Here is a 20379-nt window from a genome sequence, read left to right on the forward strand (position 1 = left end):
CAGAAGTGCTAGAACTGAAATAACATGAAGGAGTTCTGACAGTATTATTTCCAACCCAAACTGATTAGGAAGTCCTCAGTGGTAAAAACCACTTCTGACAAATTTTCTCTAGAGATCAAAGAGTCACTGTTGAGACACTGACAATCTGTTTGTCGTGGCATTTTCAGTCACCTAGCTTGTTTGTGTTTTAAAACTATTTCATTCTTTAGTGGGATTAATGAAGTAATACAGCATGATGCATGTGTAGTGAACATAAGGTTGTGTAAAATATTTCTGCTTGCAGAATAGTATGCTGTGTGTTGTATTTGACAAATTATTTATGAGATGAAAACTTTATTTTAAGGAATATGCACCAGGGGGCAGTGCTGAGGTTGAGAGCTTAATACTAACTTTGGAATTCATCCGATTTCTATTGTATAACTTTTTAAAACAAATGTATATACAAATATAGAGAAAATAGTGAAAATAGTTTGTCATAGTGAGGTACAATGACATCAGTGCCAAGAACAATAGCTATATTAGAATCATATATACTGTATGCGTTTGAATAATGGCCATGTCCAGAAATCTGCAAAGCCCATTACGCAATATTTTCTTGCTTTCCATGTAGTAACATGTCCACAGAGGTGAGACCAGCCTCCTAGTCCAATTATGCTCAGTTATTTCATACAGTGAGGATAATTCAGATATTTTGAATGCTGCGACCTTGGGATGCTCTCATTTAGGAATAACCTTTATTAATGACTATCAAAGTGTCGTCTGAGTTTGGAAGCTCCTTTAGAATATGTTGGATTGTGAATGGGATGTGTTTGATGTGACATTAGATCTCCTTGTCTTGATTTTGTAGTTGTTAGTTTGGCATCGCTTGCATTCTGCATTCTCAATATGAGATTTCGTGGATGTAGGATGCTCTCAGTTTGAGTGAGCTTAGTTTACGTCCTAAAAAATGAATAATAGAAAGGTATTTATAACATTAAAGCTACAGAGCCAATATTCTTCAAAATTAAGAGTATTTTTAAAATCTTAATGAATACTATAAAAACAAGCCAAGTTCAGCATTACAGCTTTAGTCATTTCTGAATTAACCAAGTCCAAAAGTTTTTGAGAGAACATGTGGGAAGAGTGGTTTTGTTTAATGTTCAGGTAACTCAAATGAATTGACCAAGTTTGCTGAAACCTTCCAAACAAACAGAAGGTTTTGTGTTGGGTATGGCCAAATATAGACAATTTGAACACAAATGGGATTTGGAAATTTGAAATGAAATTTGAGTTGTTGAGGAGGCTAACTGTGTTCTTTCTGATCACAGTCCAACAAAGCATTTAAGCATGCACATAATCTTAAGTATGTGTGCAGTCACATTGACGGGTCCCTTCGAGCTGTTTATATTATGTAGATACTTTGTAGGTAGAGTAAGTTTTAAGGTATTTGGAGTCATCATGTGACACCTGGCTCAGAAATTAGCAGACACTCCTGTAAAACCTGATTCATGCAGACTCTCATTTACAATGCTGCAACTTCAGTGACATTACAAGGGTTGCACTGGTGTAATCAATCAGGAGCAGAATTTGGTCCGTTTCTACACCAGTGAATTGAGTGGACACATTCCCCCTCCCCCACCACCCCAGTTATTGTTGCATATTATAAAATTTCTCAGTTACATACAATTTCTGCATGTCTGACTAGATACGAACTTCTTAATTAAAGTCTTTGGCAGATCAGAGACAAAATCAAGGATGCTCATACTCCATGACAAATGTTATACAAGTGTAGTAGGTCTTTCTTTCTGTCTTTCTGAGTTGGGGTTTAGCCTTTTTCTCTCTATCCCTGTGTTACATGCTCTGACTTGTGAGAACTAGTTGCCTTGACATTATTAAAAATAAAATACCCACTAAAGAAGTCATGTATATTCAATATGTATCCTACAAAGCTAGTTAGATATTGTGCTCATGCCTCTGTCAAGAGATACTGTATATGTTCTGGTACGCTACACACAGACTCCTGCTCTGATTAAGTGCCTCTCATTTCTGGGGGCTACCAAAAAGAAAACAACAGCAGTTGATCAGTGGTAATATGTTTAACATATTTATTAGGAGCTGGCAGTTGCAAAATGTATGCTGAGAGCACTACTTGAAAGTTTCAGTAGCCCTTGTTCAGTCTTAGTGGAATGCATACTAGTCATGTCTCTCAAATTCCAGGCACATAATAGTGTGGGTCTTCAAACCAGTGTAAACAGTGGTCTTGTTATTGCACCACCATGATTTCACTTCTAGGAACGTATAAAAGTATAGAATTGTATTTTGCCACAAGGTCATATACATAACTCTTTTTTTCTCCTCCTGTTTCATACAACGCTATGTTTTTATCAAGGGCCTTCCTATATATAAATTGAAATGTGTTCCATAAGGCAAGAGAGTACTGTTGGTTGATGTTTGGTTTTTAAAACGAGCATGTGTTTACAAAGAAAATTAATGAGTGTGCTGTCAGCAGTACCTCTGCAGTGTAATGTAATGTAATGCTATTCAGTACTTTTATCTAATACTCTGTCCTTTTCTTTCCCTGACCCTGTTGCTTCTCTTTTCACAGTGCTCCACACCCAGGGTCCTATTGATGGCAGTCTTTATGCTAAAGTGAGAAAGAAGAGCTCTTCAGATACTAGCATCCCCAGTGGAGCCCAGGGGGTTCCTGTGACCAGCAGCCCTGATCACAGTGACCATACTCTATCTGTCAGCAGTGATTCGGGACACTCAACAACTTCTATAAGGACGGACAAGACCGAGGAGCATCCAGGACTGGGAATCAAACGGGGCTTGAGCCCGCAAGAGAAGGCAGAGCTGGACCGGCTACTTAGTGGCTTCGGCCTAGAAAACTCAGTCAGTCCCCTCAAGGATATGACTGATGCCCAAAGCAAGTACAGTGGGACTCGCCACATCGTGCCAGCTCAGGTTCATGTGAACGGAGATACCAAACTGAAGGATAGGGAGACAGATATTCTGGATGATGAGATGCCCAGCCATGACCTTCACAGTGTGGACAGCATTGGGACACTGTCCTCCTCTGAAGGGCAGCACTCAGCCCACCTTGGAAACTTCAGCTGCCACAAGAGCAGTCAGAATTCGCTGCTCTCAGATGGCTTTGGAAGCAATACTGGAGAGGACCACCACAGTGCTCTAGCCCCAGACCTGGGAATAGGTGTAGACCCCCTCTATGAGAGATCATTTGGAAGTGGTGAGCCTAAGCAATCCCAGCAGCTGCAGAGGAATCCTCCTGTTTCCGCTCAGCCTCAGGCTTATGGCCCTAGTAACTACTCTACCCAGACCTGGGTGCGCCAACAGCAGATGGTCACTGCTCACCAATACACCTACTCCCCCGAGAGTGAAGTAAGGCTTGGCATTTCTAGCACTGTAGAGAATTCAGGCAACGTGCAGAGCCAACCCAGAATCCCTGACACACCCACCCGGGGATCCAGCAGCAGAGACGCTGTGCAGCGGGGGATAGGGACCGTGCCAATTTCGAGTGAAGTGGCAGAACATCCAGGGCCTGAGGCTTTTAGATCCAGATTAGTAGCTGCGAAAGATACACATGGCCTGACTCTAGGAGTGACTGCGGAGGGCCTGCCATCCTCTCCTACTCTGGATATCGATCAGTCAATTGAGCAGCTGAATCAGCTGATCTTGGAACTGGACCCTACATTTGAACCGATCCCCACCCGCATTAACACAGTCTCCAGGGACATGAGTCAAGTGAATGGCTTCACCAGCCGTGATGGGGATGTGGGAGGGCCCAGCGTGAGCCCTGGCTTCCATGAGAAAGGAGAGGTCACAAACAGGAATCTCTCCCGGCATGGTAAGTTATTTTAATAATACATGAATGTAATGCTTTTCCCAGCATTTTTTCTTTTGATATTGCACAGCAGGAACGAAGGTCATTGCTTATTACTTTCAGATGATTGCCAGTGTGAGAGGGATTATCTCTGGTACCCTCTTTTCATAGTGATCTGTGGAATGATGGGATGAAACTGAGCAATCATTCATCATTTTTTTTTAAATGGTCCCCCCCCAAAGATCATTAAGTGCCTCAGGATTCTGCTCTTCTGAGGAGTTGTTGTTGTTGTTGTTTTTTAAATGTAATACTCCTGAACAAAACCTAATTGTTCAGTAAAGTGCTGTGGAAGAGCCGCAAGCATGATTGTTGTTGTTCCTCTTCTAAGGGGGAGAATTAAAAAAATGAAAAATCCAATTAATTACAAGGTGATGCAGTTTTGTGGAGTCATCAGCAGTAACACCAAAGTTAAGGTTCCATTATAATTTCCACATAAAATGAGATGGAAATCCCTCTGTATTTCTGAATTAAGTTCATTTCCAAATTTGGCACAATAACACTTCATGGCACAACTGAACTTCCTATGAATATTTTCATTAAAATAGCCTACTAACTTTTGCAGATAAAATATTTTAAAATGCTCCCTTTTTTGAAATTTTGCTGTTTTTTTTTAATCTTTGGGTTTCTAGTAGTTTAACAACCCCTTGCGTTACCTCTGGTTTTCACCTTAACCTGACCACAAACACCAATTCCTGAAAGAACAAACTACAACCTCTTTCTTCCTTATGATATCACCTGAATAACAGTACTAGAATAAACAACTTTGCAAAATGATAAACACTATCACAGCCTATTTCTGTTTAATAACCAACTAATTCCTTCTTGTTAACACAATACTTAAACATGTAACCATCACTTAAAAATCTACACCGTACACACTAACTAATCGTCTACTTTAGTTTAAGCCCAGTCTGGTATTCCAAACAATTAGAAAAATGACCATGGAACTCCACATAGTTGCAGTTCAGGGTTACATGTTTTGTGTGGGCGTGGAGGGCAGAGGTATTTGTTTCCTGTGGGGTGGATGTTGGTGAGGTAATGTGGAGGAGATGAAGTCATGGTTGCACATTACAAGGGCTGGCTGAAGACTAGGGATTTCTTGGCTTTTTTAAGGTTGTGCTGGTGGAAAATTTACTTCAGCAACTTGACCTGGATTTCAACACATAATTTTTGTTCAGGGAATGTCTTAGACTGAAATGCATTTGTCTATAATTGACTTGAATCTTTAAATGCTTAGTTCAGTGGCAGAAATTAAAAGTGAGATTTGCCCACTAGAAACTACTCTGTTCTTTGACATTCAGTGGAGCCAGTGAAGGGGAAAAGAGAGTAGCATAAAATAAGCCACCCATTCTTATCCTTTGATTTAAACATTTGTGCCTAGAAAGAATTTTGTTTTTTGCCCATGACTTCTAGTACTGTCAAAAAGGAAAAAGGAGTTGTCATTGCTGCATCACGTTTATGAAGCCAGAAAAGTGTTTTGCCCACTCCAGGTTGTACTTGGGGGGAAGTGAAGTCTTTGGTGGGACATGTTCTAGAAGTGGACATGCAATTAAAGAAGATGAAAAGATGAAGGGTGAATATATGGCACAATGGTTACTATATGTTTATAGAAATCTCACTGGTAGGTAGTTTCAAAGAGAGAACATGGCTAGTGGAATGAGCACAGTGATAGGAGTCAGAAAACTCATAATCATGGCTTTACCTCACTAACATGCATGCCTTTAAGCAAGTCATTTTTCTCTGCCTCATCTAAATGAAGAATGTATTTTTTTAAGCTATCTCACCATGTATTGTACATCCTCATTGCATGTTTGTATTATACTGTGCTGTGAACATACAGTTATATGTACTGAGGCTGTAATCCACTTCCCAAGCACGCCAATGAAAAGGCTCCCCTATGATGATTTAAATGAGAATTTAATCAGTTCCTAGAAGAGTGTTCTAGTAAGCACAATTTATAAACTGAAAGAAACACATTTAAAGTGCTGCATAAGTGCTAATTGTCATTACAATTCTTGGCATTCATCGATTTCCTTTTGTAACCTCAACCTATACCCCAAAAGAAATAATATGTGTTCATGTGATTTGACACATTTAAGAGTATTATCTAGCATTTTGTTCACAGTTCTGTTATGTGTTCAACACCTTCACAGCCTGTAAACAGAATAGTCAAATATTGAATAGCTTTGGTGTATCTGTTTTGTTGTTTGTTTCAGGGAGGGAGCATGGGGTGAATATTTTTTTTTCTAATTGCACAGGATCAGCTACAATCACCTTTCACAATTCCTGACTTTCTAATTCTCTTTGATAGGGCCAAAATAAGCATCATGAATAATTTGGGTGCATGTCTGTGCCTGACCTCTCCTTGAATAGACACTTGATTTTTCTCCCTCTTCCCCCCATATATATCTGTTGTAAATGTAGGTATGTGTACAATACAAACAAAATAATACATTATCGGAATGCAAACAAAAGTCCTGCCAAACCCAACTCCCCCAGACAACCATCTCAGCCAAAGCCTGAGTAAATACTCCTTGCAGCGTGTCCTGAATGTCAGTGAATGCTGTTCTTTGGAACAAGAATTGCATTGCCCCCAGTCCTCAGACTAGGGAGCCTCACCATCAGCGTCCCAGCTGATTGCAACTGTTCTGTAGAGCTAGGGTTGCCAACTTTCCAATTTCAGAAAACCGAACACCCCCTACCTTGCCCTTTCTCCAAGGCCCAGTCCCCACTCACTCCATCCCCCTCCCTCCATTGCTCACTCTCCCCCATCCTTGCTCACTCACTCATTTTCACCAGGCTGGGTAGGGTGTTGGGGTGCAGGAGGGGGTCAGGGCTCTGGCTGGGGTTGTGGGCTCCAGAGTGGGGCTGAGGGGGTCGGAGTGTGGGATGGGGTGCGGGCTCTGGAAGGGAGTTTGGGTGCAGGAGGGGGCTCAGGGATGGGGCAGGGAGTTGGGGTGTAGGAGGGGGTGTGGGGTGCAGGGTCCAGGAGGGAGTTTGGATGCAGAAGGGAGCTCAGGGCTGGGGCAGGGGGTTGGGGTGCAGGAGGGTATGGGAGTTTGGGTTCAGAAGGGAGCTCAGGGCTGGGCTGTAGGGAGAGCACCACTCACTATACTTCAGCAGAACAAGCTGCATGGGCCCCAAGTTTCTGATTGTTTCTGATTCCCACTAGCCTAGGCTCATGGGGGTGGAGGGGAATGAAGATCAGTGATTTCTCCATGCTCACAGTACGCGGATGCAGGCCTGTTCCTTCCTTGCTGTCATCTTGTTTGAGTCCAGGTGCAGTACTGCCGTTGTATCCTGCCCCCTTCCAGGCTCCAATATTTCCCTCCAAATACCTAGCAGACAAATCTGGAGAGACCGGAGGAGAGGAAATAGAAGTGATTGATTTGGAATGGAGAGAACTGACAAGTCAGAACTGAATGGTGACTGAGTGAGGTTGCCTGGAAGTCTGGAAGGATGACTCACTGAGAATATGCAGTGACTCAGCAGGTGCAGGGGGAAATCGGGTAGAAATGGGCTATATGTGACTGAGTTGGTGGGGGTTGAAGAGTGAGTGAGTGGTGGGTCTGGCATGTGTATGAGAAGCAGGTGCGAAGTGTGCGTGAAAAAGAGAACATGAGTGTCAAAGAGCACATAAAGGTGAATGTGATCTTGGATGGGGGGGCTGACCTGCACACACACACACTTCTCTAAATTCACTTTCACATTTCACACAAATTCACACACTCATGGACTGACACACACTCACTCACTTATTTGTCCTGGGGTACTTTCTCTCTTATACACGTACCCCTGGACACATATACTCTCTTTTGCACACATACAAACTTTACAGAAATTTAACTTCTTTGTTCACTAGTTTTATTCAGCCAAATTAAAAGCAAACTCTTGGTCACCTCTTACTTGACTCACTCCATATCTCTTGTAAGATGTTATGGTTTCTTCTACTTCAATGATTTAAGAATTAACTGACAAAACAGACAGAGCATACGTCTCTGAGCTGCAGTCAGCTTCCAGGGAAAAGAATTCAATAGCTGGGTTTGATCACCATGATTGAGAGAGATTTCTGTACCTCTATAACACCCACTTTTAAGGGTGGATGTTATAGAGCAGCTGTCGATGTAGTTATAACTGTTTCCCCCATATATGGGTTATTGCTTTCTCTGAGCATACTTCATAGAGTCAGCCTTGACTGATCAGTGTGGGCCTGCCCTGTGTAACGAGTGGAGGAATATGACTTCTTGCTCTCCCAGGGAACTTTTGCTTAGCTTGGTTCTGCAAAGGTCAGAATTTAAAGAAGCCCTAGAGAGGTGACGCAGCTAATTGAATAGAAAATTTAAGTTTAAACTAAAGAAAACAATGGGTGGCGACAGCAGAGACAAGCATGATGTACTATTGAATTGTCTGAACAGATCCTCCCCTCAAAAACAAAAACCTAGATGCAATAATGAATAAAACCTAGATGAATAATAATAAAGTAGCTAATCATCTGATTACCTGTGTCTGGAACATCTTCAGAGGCCTTTGAATAATGGAAAAACATAGCTTTGAAGGTAATCCAAATCCTTGTGTCATAAATCCTGCTACAGTGTATTTATTACAGAAGAGAGAGAGAAATCCTTTCAGATATCTGTATTTTTTAAAATAACGTTTTGAGCTATTCCAAATGTTGCCTTCTACATGTGGCATGTCCAAATATGATGTCTACGGATTTCTGTATGGGTGTGGATATTACCATACAAGCACTGAGATACTGTACATCCCATAGACTAATGTTGGTGCCTGATTCTGACCTAATTTAAAATGGTTGAACTCCATTGACTTCAACTGAGTTACTATAGATTTACATTTGGTTGTAAGATCAGAATTAGTATGTTACTATGCAAATATTGGTTATTAATTTACTCCTTAAAGATCAACACAACTAAATAAGACACACATTAACTCTTGTATGGTAAAGAGATTTTAGAGATTGCAGTAGTTATAATTAAAAAAAATAATCAGCATGTATCAATAGTTAACACAGTGCTATCTGTGTTATCCCATTTATTTCCTTTTCTAGATACAGGAAAGTAGAATCCATTTGTACTACTTAATATACTATCATAATTGTGGTGTCTTGCATATGACTGTGTGCTAACTGATCATAAATGTTGACTTAAATGGCAACCCTGTACAGTCTGTCATAGGTGGATAAGCATTCCTCTGATTAAACTTGTTAGTAACACAGAAATTCCAGCATTGTATATGTGTATACTAGCCACTGTGACACATCCAGCCTATGGAGAAAATTGGTCCTGGTACATTTCACATTAGTGAATTACTGGGAGTCAAATCCTTGTCTACAGAGTCTTGGCGTAGAATAAGAAAGAATAGTTTGACTTGCAAATCATTATGAACTGTGCTAAAGGTATTTTTATAAGTGCAAACCGAAAAAAAATTTTCTGGCTATGGCATAAACCAGGGGTGGGCAAACTTTTTGTCCCAAGGGCCACATCTGGGTATGGAAATTGTATGGCGGGCCATGAATGCTGATGAAATTGGGGGTTGGGTTGTAGGAGGGTGGGAGGGCTCTGGCTGGGGATGTGGGCTCTGGGGTGGGGCCAGAAATGGGGAGCTCCGGGCTGGGGCAGAGGGTTGGGGTGCAGTGGTGGGAAGTTCCAGCTGGGCATGCGAGCTCTGGGGTGGGGCTGGGGATGAGGGGTTGGATGAGGGGGTGCAGGAGGTTGCTCTGGGCTGGGACCTAGGCTTGGAGGGCGGGAGGGGGATCAGGGCTGGGGCAGGGGGTTGGGGCACGGGAGGGGGTCAGGGGTGCAGGCTCTGGCTGGTGCTTATCTCAGGAGGCTCCTGGAAGCAGCAGCATGTGCCCCCCATCCAGCTCCTATGTGGAAGCAGAGCCAGATGCCTCTGCACGCTGCCCAGTCTGCAGGCGCCACCCCTGCAGCTCCCATTGACCACAATTCCTGGCCAGTGGGTGCGGCGCTTGGGGCGGAGACAGCATGTGGAACCCCTTGGCTTCCCCTATGCATTGGAGGTGGATGGGGGACATGCCGCTGTTTCTGGGAGCTGTGTGGAGCGGGGCAAGCCCTTGACCCTGCTCCCAGGCTGGAGTGCTGGAGCAAGACAAGGCCTGGCCCCGCTCCTCGGCGGGAACTTGAGGGCCGAATTAAAACATCTGAAGGGCCAGATGCAGTCCCCGGGATGTAGTTTGTCCACCCCTGGCATAAACTGTTAAATTTTAGAAAGATTGCCACACCTATATACATATTTCACAGACACAGTGCAATGTGATCTTCTACAGAGTCAGTCCTGATTAATACATGCTTGAGATGATATTTCTCTCTGACAGTGAATCTGGAGATTTTTGTGTTCAAGCAGTGAATATATTAATAGCTTGGTCCTTTCAATCTTACTTGAAACTAAGAGGTCTGTTCTCAGTATGCATGAGTAACTCTCATTCATCTTAATGATGAGTTGCTGTGACTGCACAGATAGAGGATGGAATAGACTCCTAATGTCTAAAGACGATAGTGAAGTCTTTAGACATTGGGAGTCTATTCCAGGTTAATAATGGACTGTTATCTTTTGGCACAGCCAGGGGTGCACAGGGCCATCCACTGTAAAAAGAGCACTGTGTAAGAAGGTTGATGTGGAGGCAGTTACTGTAACCTCTCCTTCTCCAGGTGTGTGGAGCAGCAGCCGCCTGACAGCATAGCTCTTGTGCCAACAGCGGTAAATCTACCCTTACAGCAGACAAATCTCAAAATTAGCTCTTGAAACTGGTGGTCTGCAGGGACGTGCTGTCTGCCGCTTCTTGCAGCTTCCATTGGCCGGGAACAGCGAACCGTGGCCACTGGGAGCTGCAGGCAGCCATGCAAATGTAAACAAACTATCCAGTCGCCCACCAGTGGATTACCCTGATGGGCCACAGGTTACCCACCACTGATGTACTAGAGGAGAAAGATAAGTTTTCCTGCTTTGTCAACTCCCAATCGATTTCTCAACTTTGAGTTAGTCCAAATGAAGAAAATACTCTTTCTGTGCATGCAGAAGAGGCTATTGCTGTGAAAAGCTGGCTTAGCCCTTCAACAGGTTCTGGTTCCAGGTGTTCAGCTAGTGACTTCCACCAGTTCAGTGGTGTGACTTTCTTTAAAATATCATCATCAGACTTGTACTGCTTGAATGGTTCACCCCCAGCTCTGAATTTTTTTATGGTTGGCATTATTGATGCGTAATTATTAGATGCCCATGTCATAGCAGCATCTTCTTCTTCGGTAGTTAGACATCTACTTTCGCTTGAAAATATTGGCAAGAAAATTAGGTGGAATGAGGACTTGTTGTTCAGTATTTTTTTCTTCAGTGGCTTTTCAAGTTCTTTCCAAATTTCAACAGCAGCAGTAGTACAGCAGCAATCCTTCCGCAGGTGTCCAAGGTGAGGGAAATAGGTTTCGATATAATAAGTAGATATTCTGCATTTCTCTTTAGTCCCATGTTGATTACTTTGGCTGTGATCATTCCATCTATGTCGTCACTATTTTCTTCACAAGTTGTCATCAGAATAGGCCTGTTCTCGATAGATAGCTCAAAACAGTCAACCCCTGAATTCCATTGTACACCTTGGGAGAGAAATCCTCTTGCTCTCTTTCGTGAATCTGAAGCAAAGTGGTTGTTACTCTGAAGTATTTTGCACTATCAACAACGTTTTCCTTTATTCCTGCAGTTGTACTTAAGTCTTTGGCTAAAAGTTACATCAGATGAGCATTGTACACATATACATTTCAAGTTCCCTTCATTATCATCATCTTCTCACCTTTGTTACATTTGCAGGATTATCTGTAACAAAGCTATGCACTTGACACTTGAATTTTTGTTCACAGGTTGTTATAACCTTTACTGCTACTACTTTTAAGTATTCTGCTGTGTGGGCATTTCTTGATGTATCAGTTGTTACTGTAAGATAGACAACCCCATCTTCTGTTGTCACACAAGTACACATCACTGAATCATTGTGTACATTGCTCCAGCTATCAAGACTCAGATTAACTAATTTCCCATTAATGTTTTTTGCACACTGTTCCATTTCCTTCTCATAAAATGTATCTAGCAACCTTCTGGCAATGTCTGCTCTGCCTTCTGGAGCATAGCCTGGTCATAATGAATGAACCATTGCAATCAAATATTTGTTCTGAACAAGACAAAGGGGAAAATTTGTTGCATAAATTAACCAACATTTCTTTTAATCTATGGAGTTTTGATTGAATTTGCTGATCCTGGTTACGAACTCATCCATGATTTTACTGAATGATGAAGAAAGTCTTTTTTTTTTTTTTAAGGTAGTTTGTTGACTATTGTATATTTAGTTGCCGCACTACTGTGGTACCAGCCGCTGACAGACGTAGATGTTGAGATGATGGATGTCATAACTCCATATGGCTACACTGGGCTCTGAAACAAAATGGAGGAAAAAAATCACTCACTAAATATTATTTGTTGCACTGCTTTAGAAAAGTGAGATTGTAAGTGAAAGGTTCCTCTTACTGTATCTGTTTGTACCACAGTTTAAAGGACATAATTTATTCCAAACCCAGCTTTATGGGGAAAATAATTAAATAAATCACAAGGGTTATCAGTCTAAATATATTTAAACCATTATTTCTAGCAACAGCGTGAGAGTGAAAATGGCGTTTTTAAAATGTTAAAATTCATAAATGCCTAATCAGACTTTATTTTTGAACATGAAATCTTCACCTAGGATGTTTGATTATACTGAGCAATAAAAAATCACTTCAGAAGTTCAGCAGTACCCATAAAAATTTAATAGTTAAATGCTGCCACAACAAATTAACATGCCCATTATATTTTGAAATTCAAAAGTAATCCACAGAAAACACAAATGTATGACAATAATCTAAGTGATCAAGTACTTGTTTAGTCACGCATGGTAGGCAGTCCATAAGAATGGTAGAAAAATAAGTTTACTAACTGATCCACACATATCCACATCATCTTCCAAGTCATTGCCTTCTGAGGACCATTTTTCATACTGTTGGTTTATTCTGACGCCAGGCCTTGCATCTCTTTTGTTGCACTGTTTACATTTTGCACATGTACCTCTTTTAGTCTGGGGCACAGGAATTTCTTGAAAATATTCCCCAATAGAGTCTTTTTTATGATTTGCAGTCATGGCAGGTGGTTTTTCCATTTCCCAGGTGTTGAAATCAACGCTAGAGGCAGCGTGCACTCTGAAGAATGTTGTCCCTTCTTCGCACAGTGTCCTGCTTGATACCACGGAGTCAAAAAACCTTGCAACACCCAGCCATAGAGTCTGAACACAATGGCAAAATGAGTAACAAAGCCATTCCTTCAAACTTGCTCCAGGAAAACCTGGTGTTCAGGAGTCAAAAAGGGTCAATGAGAGATTTCATTTCCTTTTGGTTCAATTATTATTTTAATAAGTTGGGGGGTTGGGGAGAATTAACCAAAGACATAGTCAAATATTCATCCATCTCCTGTGAGCCCAGATAAGCCTGGCAGAGAGCAGAGAAACAGAGAATTCCAGTTAAACAATGTATTTACCTGTTAGTAAAAGCCCTTCATTAGACTGACCCCCACCCCAAAGTCTGGTAGTGGCTCTCGCATATCTTAGATTTTCTGTGAGCCTAAGTTATGGCATCCTTTCTGGACAGCCGTATAGCCTGGAATTTCTGTAGTACTACATGGTGTAGCCATGCCCCAAACATGCTCTTTCTGCCCTCATAATCTCTCTATGCCAGGGTTTGTGAGGGGATCTCAGAAGGCAGCCATATGGCTGTCTTCCATGCTTCCTTTGCAGAGAGGCTCCTTGGCCCTTTATGCTGTTTTGGCCCTTTTACTCAGCATATAGGTGCTGGAATGGGGGTGAGGATGTCATCCAAAATGTGTGTGTGTGTTTGAACTTCAGAGCACGCAGTAAACTGATATTTATCTATCTTAGGTTTTCGATATACTGCCTCACATGAGAAGTTCTGTTACTTAATTGTTGTCAAACAGATGTCAAGATAAATTTTCATTTGTGTTTCACTATTGCCAAATTTTTTTTTAATTGTTAGACATTACCATTGTCTATTGTGAAAGGACAGTGTTAAAATTATTTAAAATTTCCAAAGAGACTTATTTTTGGAATACTGCTTGAGAAATAAAAGTAATGTACTGAATGAACACATTGTTGAAACAGTGGGCAAGGCTTCCTGAGCTCCATCAGAAAGGAGTTATCAGTTTTAAATTTTTACTAATCCTAGTTTGCTATATTTAAACTCCAAAATCCATCTGCCACCCTGACATTTTAATAATACAGTCCATCACACATTTGTCCAATATGCAGACAGCACATGATTTTTATGTGCTGAATGAATATCTTGTCCAAAGAAGTAATCAGTTACATCCCATTTGTGCCTGGGACCATGGACTTCATATATTTATTCTTTTGATTTAGAATAAACCAACACCACATATACATAAGCTTTGTTCACCTTGCCATTTACTTTAAAATTACACAAAAATACCTTTCTATGAAGTGCTAATACCCCCACACATTGGCCCATAGCACAATCCACCTATATATGTTTCTGACATTGTACTTTGATGCAATAATTGTGGTTTTTTCATTAAGGATTGAAACTGATGTAAAGCTGCCTTCTGTTTAGAATTACTATTGAGAATAAATGCGTTAGTTCTTACAGTTTGGAAGTGAAAGCTTTACCTGCATGGTTCCACTGTAAGTTCTTACTGCTCTTATAAGCCTTCTAATGTTGTTTAGCTTTGTAAAAACTGATTTGCTGTTGGCTAAAGGCCAGGTCTGAAAGTTGAACTGCTTTCATCTCTGCATTTCAAACAGTAGGTATAACTTTGTGTTAAGGAAAAGGAGAACATCTAGTAAATACAGTATGTTGCACATATCTCAGCTTAAACACCTTGCTTTTTCTAGCAGCTGATCATTATAAGATCAGTCACATGGACACTGAAAGAATTGTAGGATTAAGTGATTACATGTTAGAAAATGCAGTTTAAAACTCCACATTTTGGCTATGGAGGCAGAACACAGTCTGTTTAACCAATTTAATTTCTTTTTCATACATCTGATACAGCCGCCTTATTTTGTTCCTGTGTAATGAGAATCCAGTATTTCAAATTAAAAAGTAAAAGGAAAGCTTTGAAGAACTGCTTTGTATTCAAAATTCTTTTTGTGTTCAACATTATTCCTGTAGTTATCTGCAGATACAAAAAGAAAAGCCAGGTTGGGAGTCCCCTAAATGTCAGGTTTACAGTACACGTGTCAGTCTGGACTCTTTCTAATGTGTGATGCACATTGCATAATTTTGTCCAGACTTTTCACTAACAGAGATTTTGGAATCTCTTGATATTTAGTCTACAGGTCAAGATTTCTTTCCTGTTTGGTGTGTTCTGTCTCTGTCTTGCTATCTTTCTGGGTAGGTGTGGATGTGATTGGTGATTTCATGGGGTATAGCAGCCTCTTTTGTGAAAAAGTGGTTTTCTCTTAATTTAAACTATATCAAACATACCCAGTTTCATAGGCACTTCATGAATAGGTGTACTAAGATATTAAAATATGGAAGAAAATACGTAAACATTCAAAATGTGTGTGGGAATACTGGATTGTCCTTTAAAGAAGACTGTTTTATGCTAGCACGATAGAAGGGAAATATTTCATATGGAAATGTTCCCAGTTTAGAGACTGCTAGTTATGATTTAATAAGTAGAGCAGAGGACTGGGAGCCAGGGCTCCTGGCTTCTATTTCTGGCTCTGCCATTGACTTGTCAGTGTGACATCTTGACAAGTGTTTAACTTATCCATGCCACAGTTTGCCCATCTATGTAATGAGAATAATAAAAAGTGATGTGGTGTATATACCTCACATTCTGTATTTTAACAAATGAATTCAGATCCTCATATGAAAGGTATAGGTAAATAAATACTAATAAACCGAAGGATGAATTACTTAGCCAAATGCTTGGGACCAGATGCTGATACTCTTATTCATGTTACTGATTTTTCCCTGAAAGATCCTCAGGAATTTGAAAAACCAGTGTTTAGATTCTACCAATTTTTAATCACCCAAATTTTGCCTTTTAGGACCCAGGAATTTTTCCCAGGGGAAGTAGATGAGGCTGTGCTGGAGGACCAGGGTCAGCAGGCCAGTAGCCGTAGCTAGGGTCCTCACCTGGGTTGTAGGACAACACCCAGCACAAGTGCCCCCCCTTTCTCTCCCCCGCCTGAGAAGGGATTTGGACATGGATCTGCCACCTCTCAAATGAGTGCCCTAACCCCTGGGCTGTGAAATATGCTGCTGTGGGGTTCCTTCAATCTCCCCTGTTGAAACTGTTGCACGTGGTAAATGTTTTTTTTAAAAATGGAGCCAGGGGAGTGCATCCTGGGTCTCCTACTGCCCAGGTGAGTGCTCTAACTACCAGGGTACAGAGAGTCATTTTCATGTTTGCTCTTACTCCTTCTCTCTGGCCCAGTCACTCTTTCATTAATTTATCCACAGTGGAACAGCTTCAGCACTGGGTCAGAGAGCAGCTGAGAATCCCAAGAGGAGAGAGGCACCTCCCATGATTCCAGATGATGACCAGGGGCAAAGGAATTCGTAGAAGAAAAGTTTTTTGGGGCTACAATAGGCGTGGATAATCCTCTTTTGCTTGCTTGCTTTCTGTTAGAGAAATGGAATAATTTGTATGCTGGTTATTTATCTCTAAACAGTGTCTGGTTTTTATTTATATATAACATTTTAAAGAGGTAAAAATCTCTTTGTTGAAATTAAAAGCATTGCATGTTGTTAAGGTTTTGTTTGGAGATGGAGGTAATGGTGGTGTTTGAAGGCCAGAAGAAAAGGTTAAGGAAAAATTGATTTCAGGTTGGGGTCCTGATTGGGTATAGGTTGTAGTTGTTTGATGATACCTGGGTTCCAGTGTGGGGTGGTAGATGGCAACTCGGGGTGTGCAGTCGGAGAGCGTTTTATTTCTATATTGAAGCAGGTCTTCAGAGGATTTGGGTAGCCCATTCCATGGTATGATCTACTTTTCTGGTGGAGTGTCCTTGTCTGGCAAAGGTGGTTTTGAGTGTGTTAAGGTGTATATCCCAAACTTTCTCCTCAGATCATATTCTGTGATAGCAGAGTGTCTGGCCATAGATAACAGATTTCTTGATGTGTTTGGGGTAGTTACTGGGTCTATGAAGGTAAGTGGGGAGGTTCTTGGGTTTATTGTATATAGTTGTCTATAAGATTCCATTGCTGAAGCTGATCATGGTGTCCAGGAAGTTGATGCTAGTGTGAGAGTGTTCCAGTCAGAGTTTAATGGACGGATGGTGATTGTTAATATTGTGGTGCAAATCTATCAGGGAGATTAAGTCATCTGTCCAGAGGATGAAAATATCATTGATGTATCTCAGTATATAATTGGCTTCATAGTGCATTTGTCCAGAAATTCTTCAAGGTGGCCAATTGAAGAGGTTGTCACATTGGGGAGCCCTCCAAGTACCCAGGGCTGTTCCCATGTTTGGACAAAGTGTTTGTTGTTGAATGTAAAATTTTTATTGGGGAGAATGGAATGAATGAATTGGAAATGTGTTTGGGGTTGATATATGAGGGCTGTCCATTGTCTTGTAAATATTTGAGATAGGCAGCTATACCATAATTGTGAGGGATGTTGGTATATGGGGAAGTGAAATCCATGGTGGGAAGGATAGTGTTCTGAGGGAAGTTGTTAATGTGGAGTTTGTTGAGGAAGTCGGTTGTGTCCTGGAGGAAGCTGGCCTTTTGTGCGGTGAGTGGTTTGAGGATGGTTTTTGAGTCCCGATACTCCTTCAGTAAGAGTATTGTGACCAGATATGATGGGTCTGCCTTGGTTCCCTTATTTGTGTATTTTAGGAAGCATGTTGAACGTCCCTGGGGTGGGTTCTTGGGGAATGAGTTTATAGAGTTTTTCTTGGAGTTGTGGTGGTAATGAAAGTGGCCCATTTCAAACAGTTGGCAAGAAGATGTGAGTAACAGTAGGGGGAAATGAGTATGGGGGAAATTAGGTTTAGGTTTTGTCAACTGTTTGAAATAGGCCACTCTCATTACCACTACAAAAGTTATTTTTCCTCCCTTGGTATCCTACTGTCTATTGAATTGTCTCGTTACACTGACCTCACACTTGGTAAGGCAACTCCCACCTTTTCATGTATTTATACCTTATAAATATAAATATTTATATTTTCCACTCCATGCATCTGATGAAGTGGGTTCTAGCACACAAAAGCTTATGCCCAAATAAATGTGTTAGTCTCTAAGGTGCCACAAGAACTCCTCGTTTTTGCTGATACAGACTAACATGACTACCACTCTGAAACCTATTTCTTTTCAGTGAGTGGAAGGTTAGATTACTAAAGATAAATACTTTACAAAAAATTGACTAAACTTCTGAAATGTAAGGCTCAGACCATGGTATTTTCATGTCACTGGCTGTGTTTCCATAGCTTGAGGCTCAGTGCTTTTAGTATTGTCAAAACATGGTATTTGTCATTTAGCAACATAAGATTTAAATATCTTCAGAGAATAAGATGACATCATTCATCTGTGCAGTTATTTCACTGGGAACTGCATTTAGGTGGCTTAGATGAAGAAGTATAAATAAGAACTTGAAGAGCAGAACATGTTCTTAATAATATTTGGATTTCTCAATTAAATGAACCTTCATATGCAAACACCACCAAGTTCCCTATATTGTATTACAATTCATGGGTTTCAGAGTAGCACCCGTGTTAGTCTGTATTCGCAAAAAGAAAAGGAGTACTTGTGGGTTGACTTGAGCTGTAGCTCACGAAAGCTTATGCTCTAATAAATTTGTTAGTCTCTAAGGTGCCACAAGTACTCCTTTTCTTTTTACAATTCATGCTGTATGTCAGATCTGCTCCACAGTATCATCACATACCTAAAAAAGCATTTGAACCAAAAATTGCCATGTACAGTAGTTATGGAAGAGGAAGTACTGGAAGTAAGTCTGCATTGGAAATGTAAGTGCTTTTGTATTGGAAGCAAGTCTCCATTTACACCATTCAGGAATTTCATTTAGGCAGTGAGTTACAGTGTCAGAAGAGAGGGTCTCTCATGTCTGTGCAAAAAGCACTGATGTTGATTTTTTTCTTGGCCTTGTCAGTTCTAGCTTAAGCCTGTAATTTTTTATAATCAACAATATTTTATTGTGTCAAGAAAGACTTAATACACTCCAGCTGTGCAAAACACAGGCTGAAAGGTGCTAATGAAGAAACCACTCTAAACACACATTTGTTCAATACATAAATCACATATGCTGAATAATATGACTTAGGAGCACTTAAAAATGATGGCAGTTTTTAAAACTTTGAACCAAATACAGCTTTGTTTCCTTGAGACTGTAAAATTAAAGACAGTTGACAACTTTAATGTCTAAGTATAAATCAACGAAATTCATCTGTACTATAAAAACTTGATTTGTGATTGTTTATTTGTGACTGGATTAAAAAACAAGAATATAAGGGAGTTTCCTACATTTATTTTTATTTAATTTTTAAATAATGTTTAATTTGTTAATTTAATTAATTAAAATAGTGTTTAATTTGATCTATAGCTTCTTTCCACAGTGGTGACCACTAAAATATTTTTTAATTTAGTAGAAAGATTCTGAGCCCCCCTTCTTCCTTCTCAGAAACCTTGGTAAAAATTTATCAAGGAAAATAGGGAAAAAGAAAACATGCTCGGTTTAACTTTCCTATTGTAATTTACTTCGTAAAAAATAAACTATAAAGACAGTTTTACTGTTGAACTTGGAAGTGAAGTTGGTGGTATTTTTATTTTTACATATATATTTTATAAGCAATAACTTAATTTAGATGTATGTCCTTAACTGGAAAACTACAGGTTTCAGAGTAGCAGCCGTGTTAGTCTGTATTCGCAAAAAGAAAAGGAGTACTTGTGGAACCTTAGAGACTAACAACAGTGTGTGTGTGTGTGTGTGTGTGTGCGTGTGTGCGTATGTGGACACAAGTGGGAAGGGAAACCCTGCCATCTGTTTAAAGGTGCTGAATTGGAATATAGCACAAAGGGGTCCTATTCCATGAGGCCTACAGATGAGCAAATTCTATGTAACGGCTAAATTGTCATTTATTTGTAGTGGCAACCTAGGGAAAGTGAAAGTTAAGAGATTTTCAACCAAGAAATGCTGTTATGCATTTTTATGTTATGAGTGTGAGTGGTTTGCTTCCAAACGTACTGAAAACAGTTGTTCGAAGTACCCTTTGTCAGGTGTAATTAGCTTTCCTTTGATAAATTGCTCTTGTAAAAAGCTTTTTAGAAAGGGAAAAGTGATACTTAGTAATATAAATTAAACCAAGACTGTTTAGTGTCCTAGAGAGAAATTATCCCCTGTGCAGGTGGGTGGCACAAGGCCTATATGCCACTCATATCCCATTTAAATCCTCA

At 40.5% G+C, this 20379-nt stretch overlaps 1 protein-coding gene across 19 annotated transcripts in view; it reads left to right on the forward strand.

Annotated features, from left to right (window-relative positions):
- The window catches only part of TNS3 (tensin 3), a 338104-nt gene that overhangs the window by 239749 nt on the left and 77976 nt on the right, over positions 1-20379 (forward strand). For all 19 annotated transcript variants that reach the window (XM_038389568.2, XM_038389570.2, XM_043508663.1 and 16 more), the window contains one exon: positions 2585-3844. In XM_038389568.2, the coding sequence (XP_038245496.1) occupies positions 2585-3844 (1260 nt within the window). The remainder of the gene's footprint in view (positions 1-2584; positions 3845-20379) is intronic.

The sequence above is a fragment of the Dermochelys coriacea genome, chromosome 2 (assembly GCF_009764565.3).
Source record: "Dermochelys coriacea isolate rDerCor1 chromosome 2, rDerCor1.pri.v4, whole genome shotgun sequence".
In the NCBI taxonomy this organism is placed as follows: Eukaryota; Metazoa; Chordata; order Testudines; family Dermochelyidae; genus Dermochelys; species Dermochelys coriacea.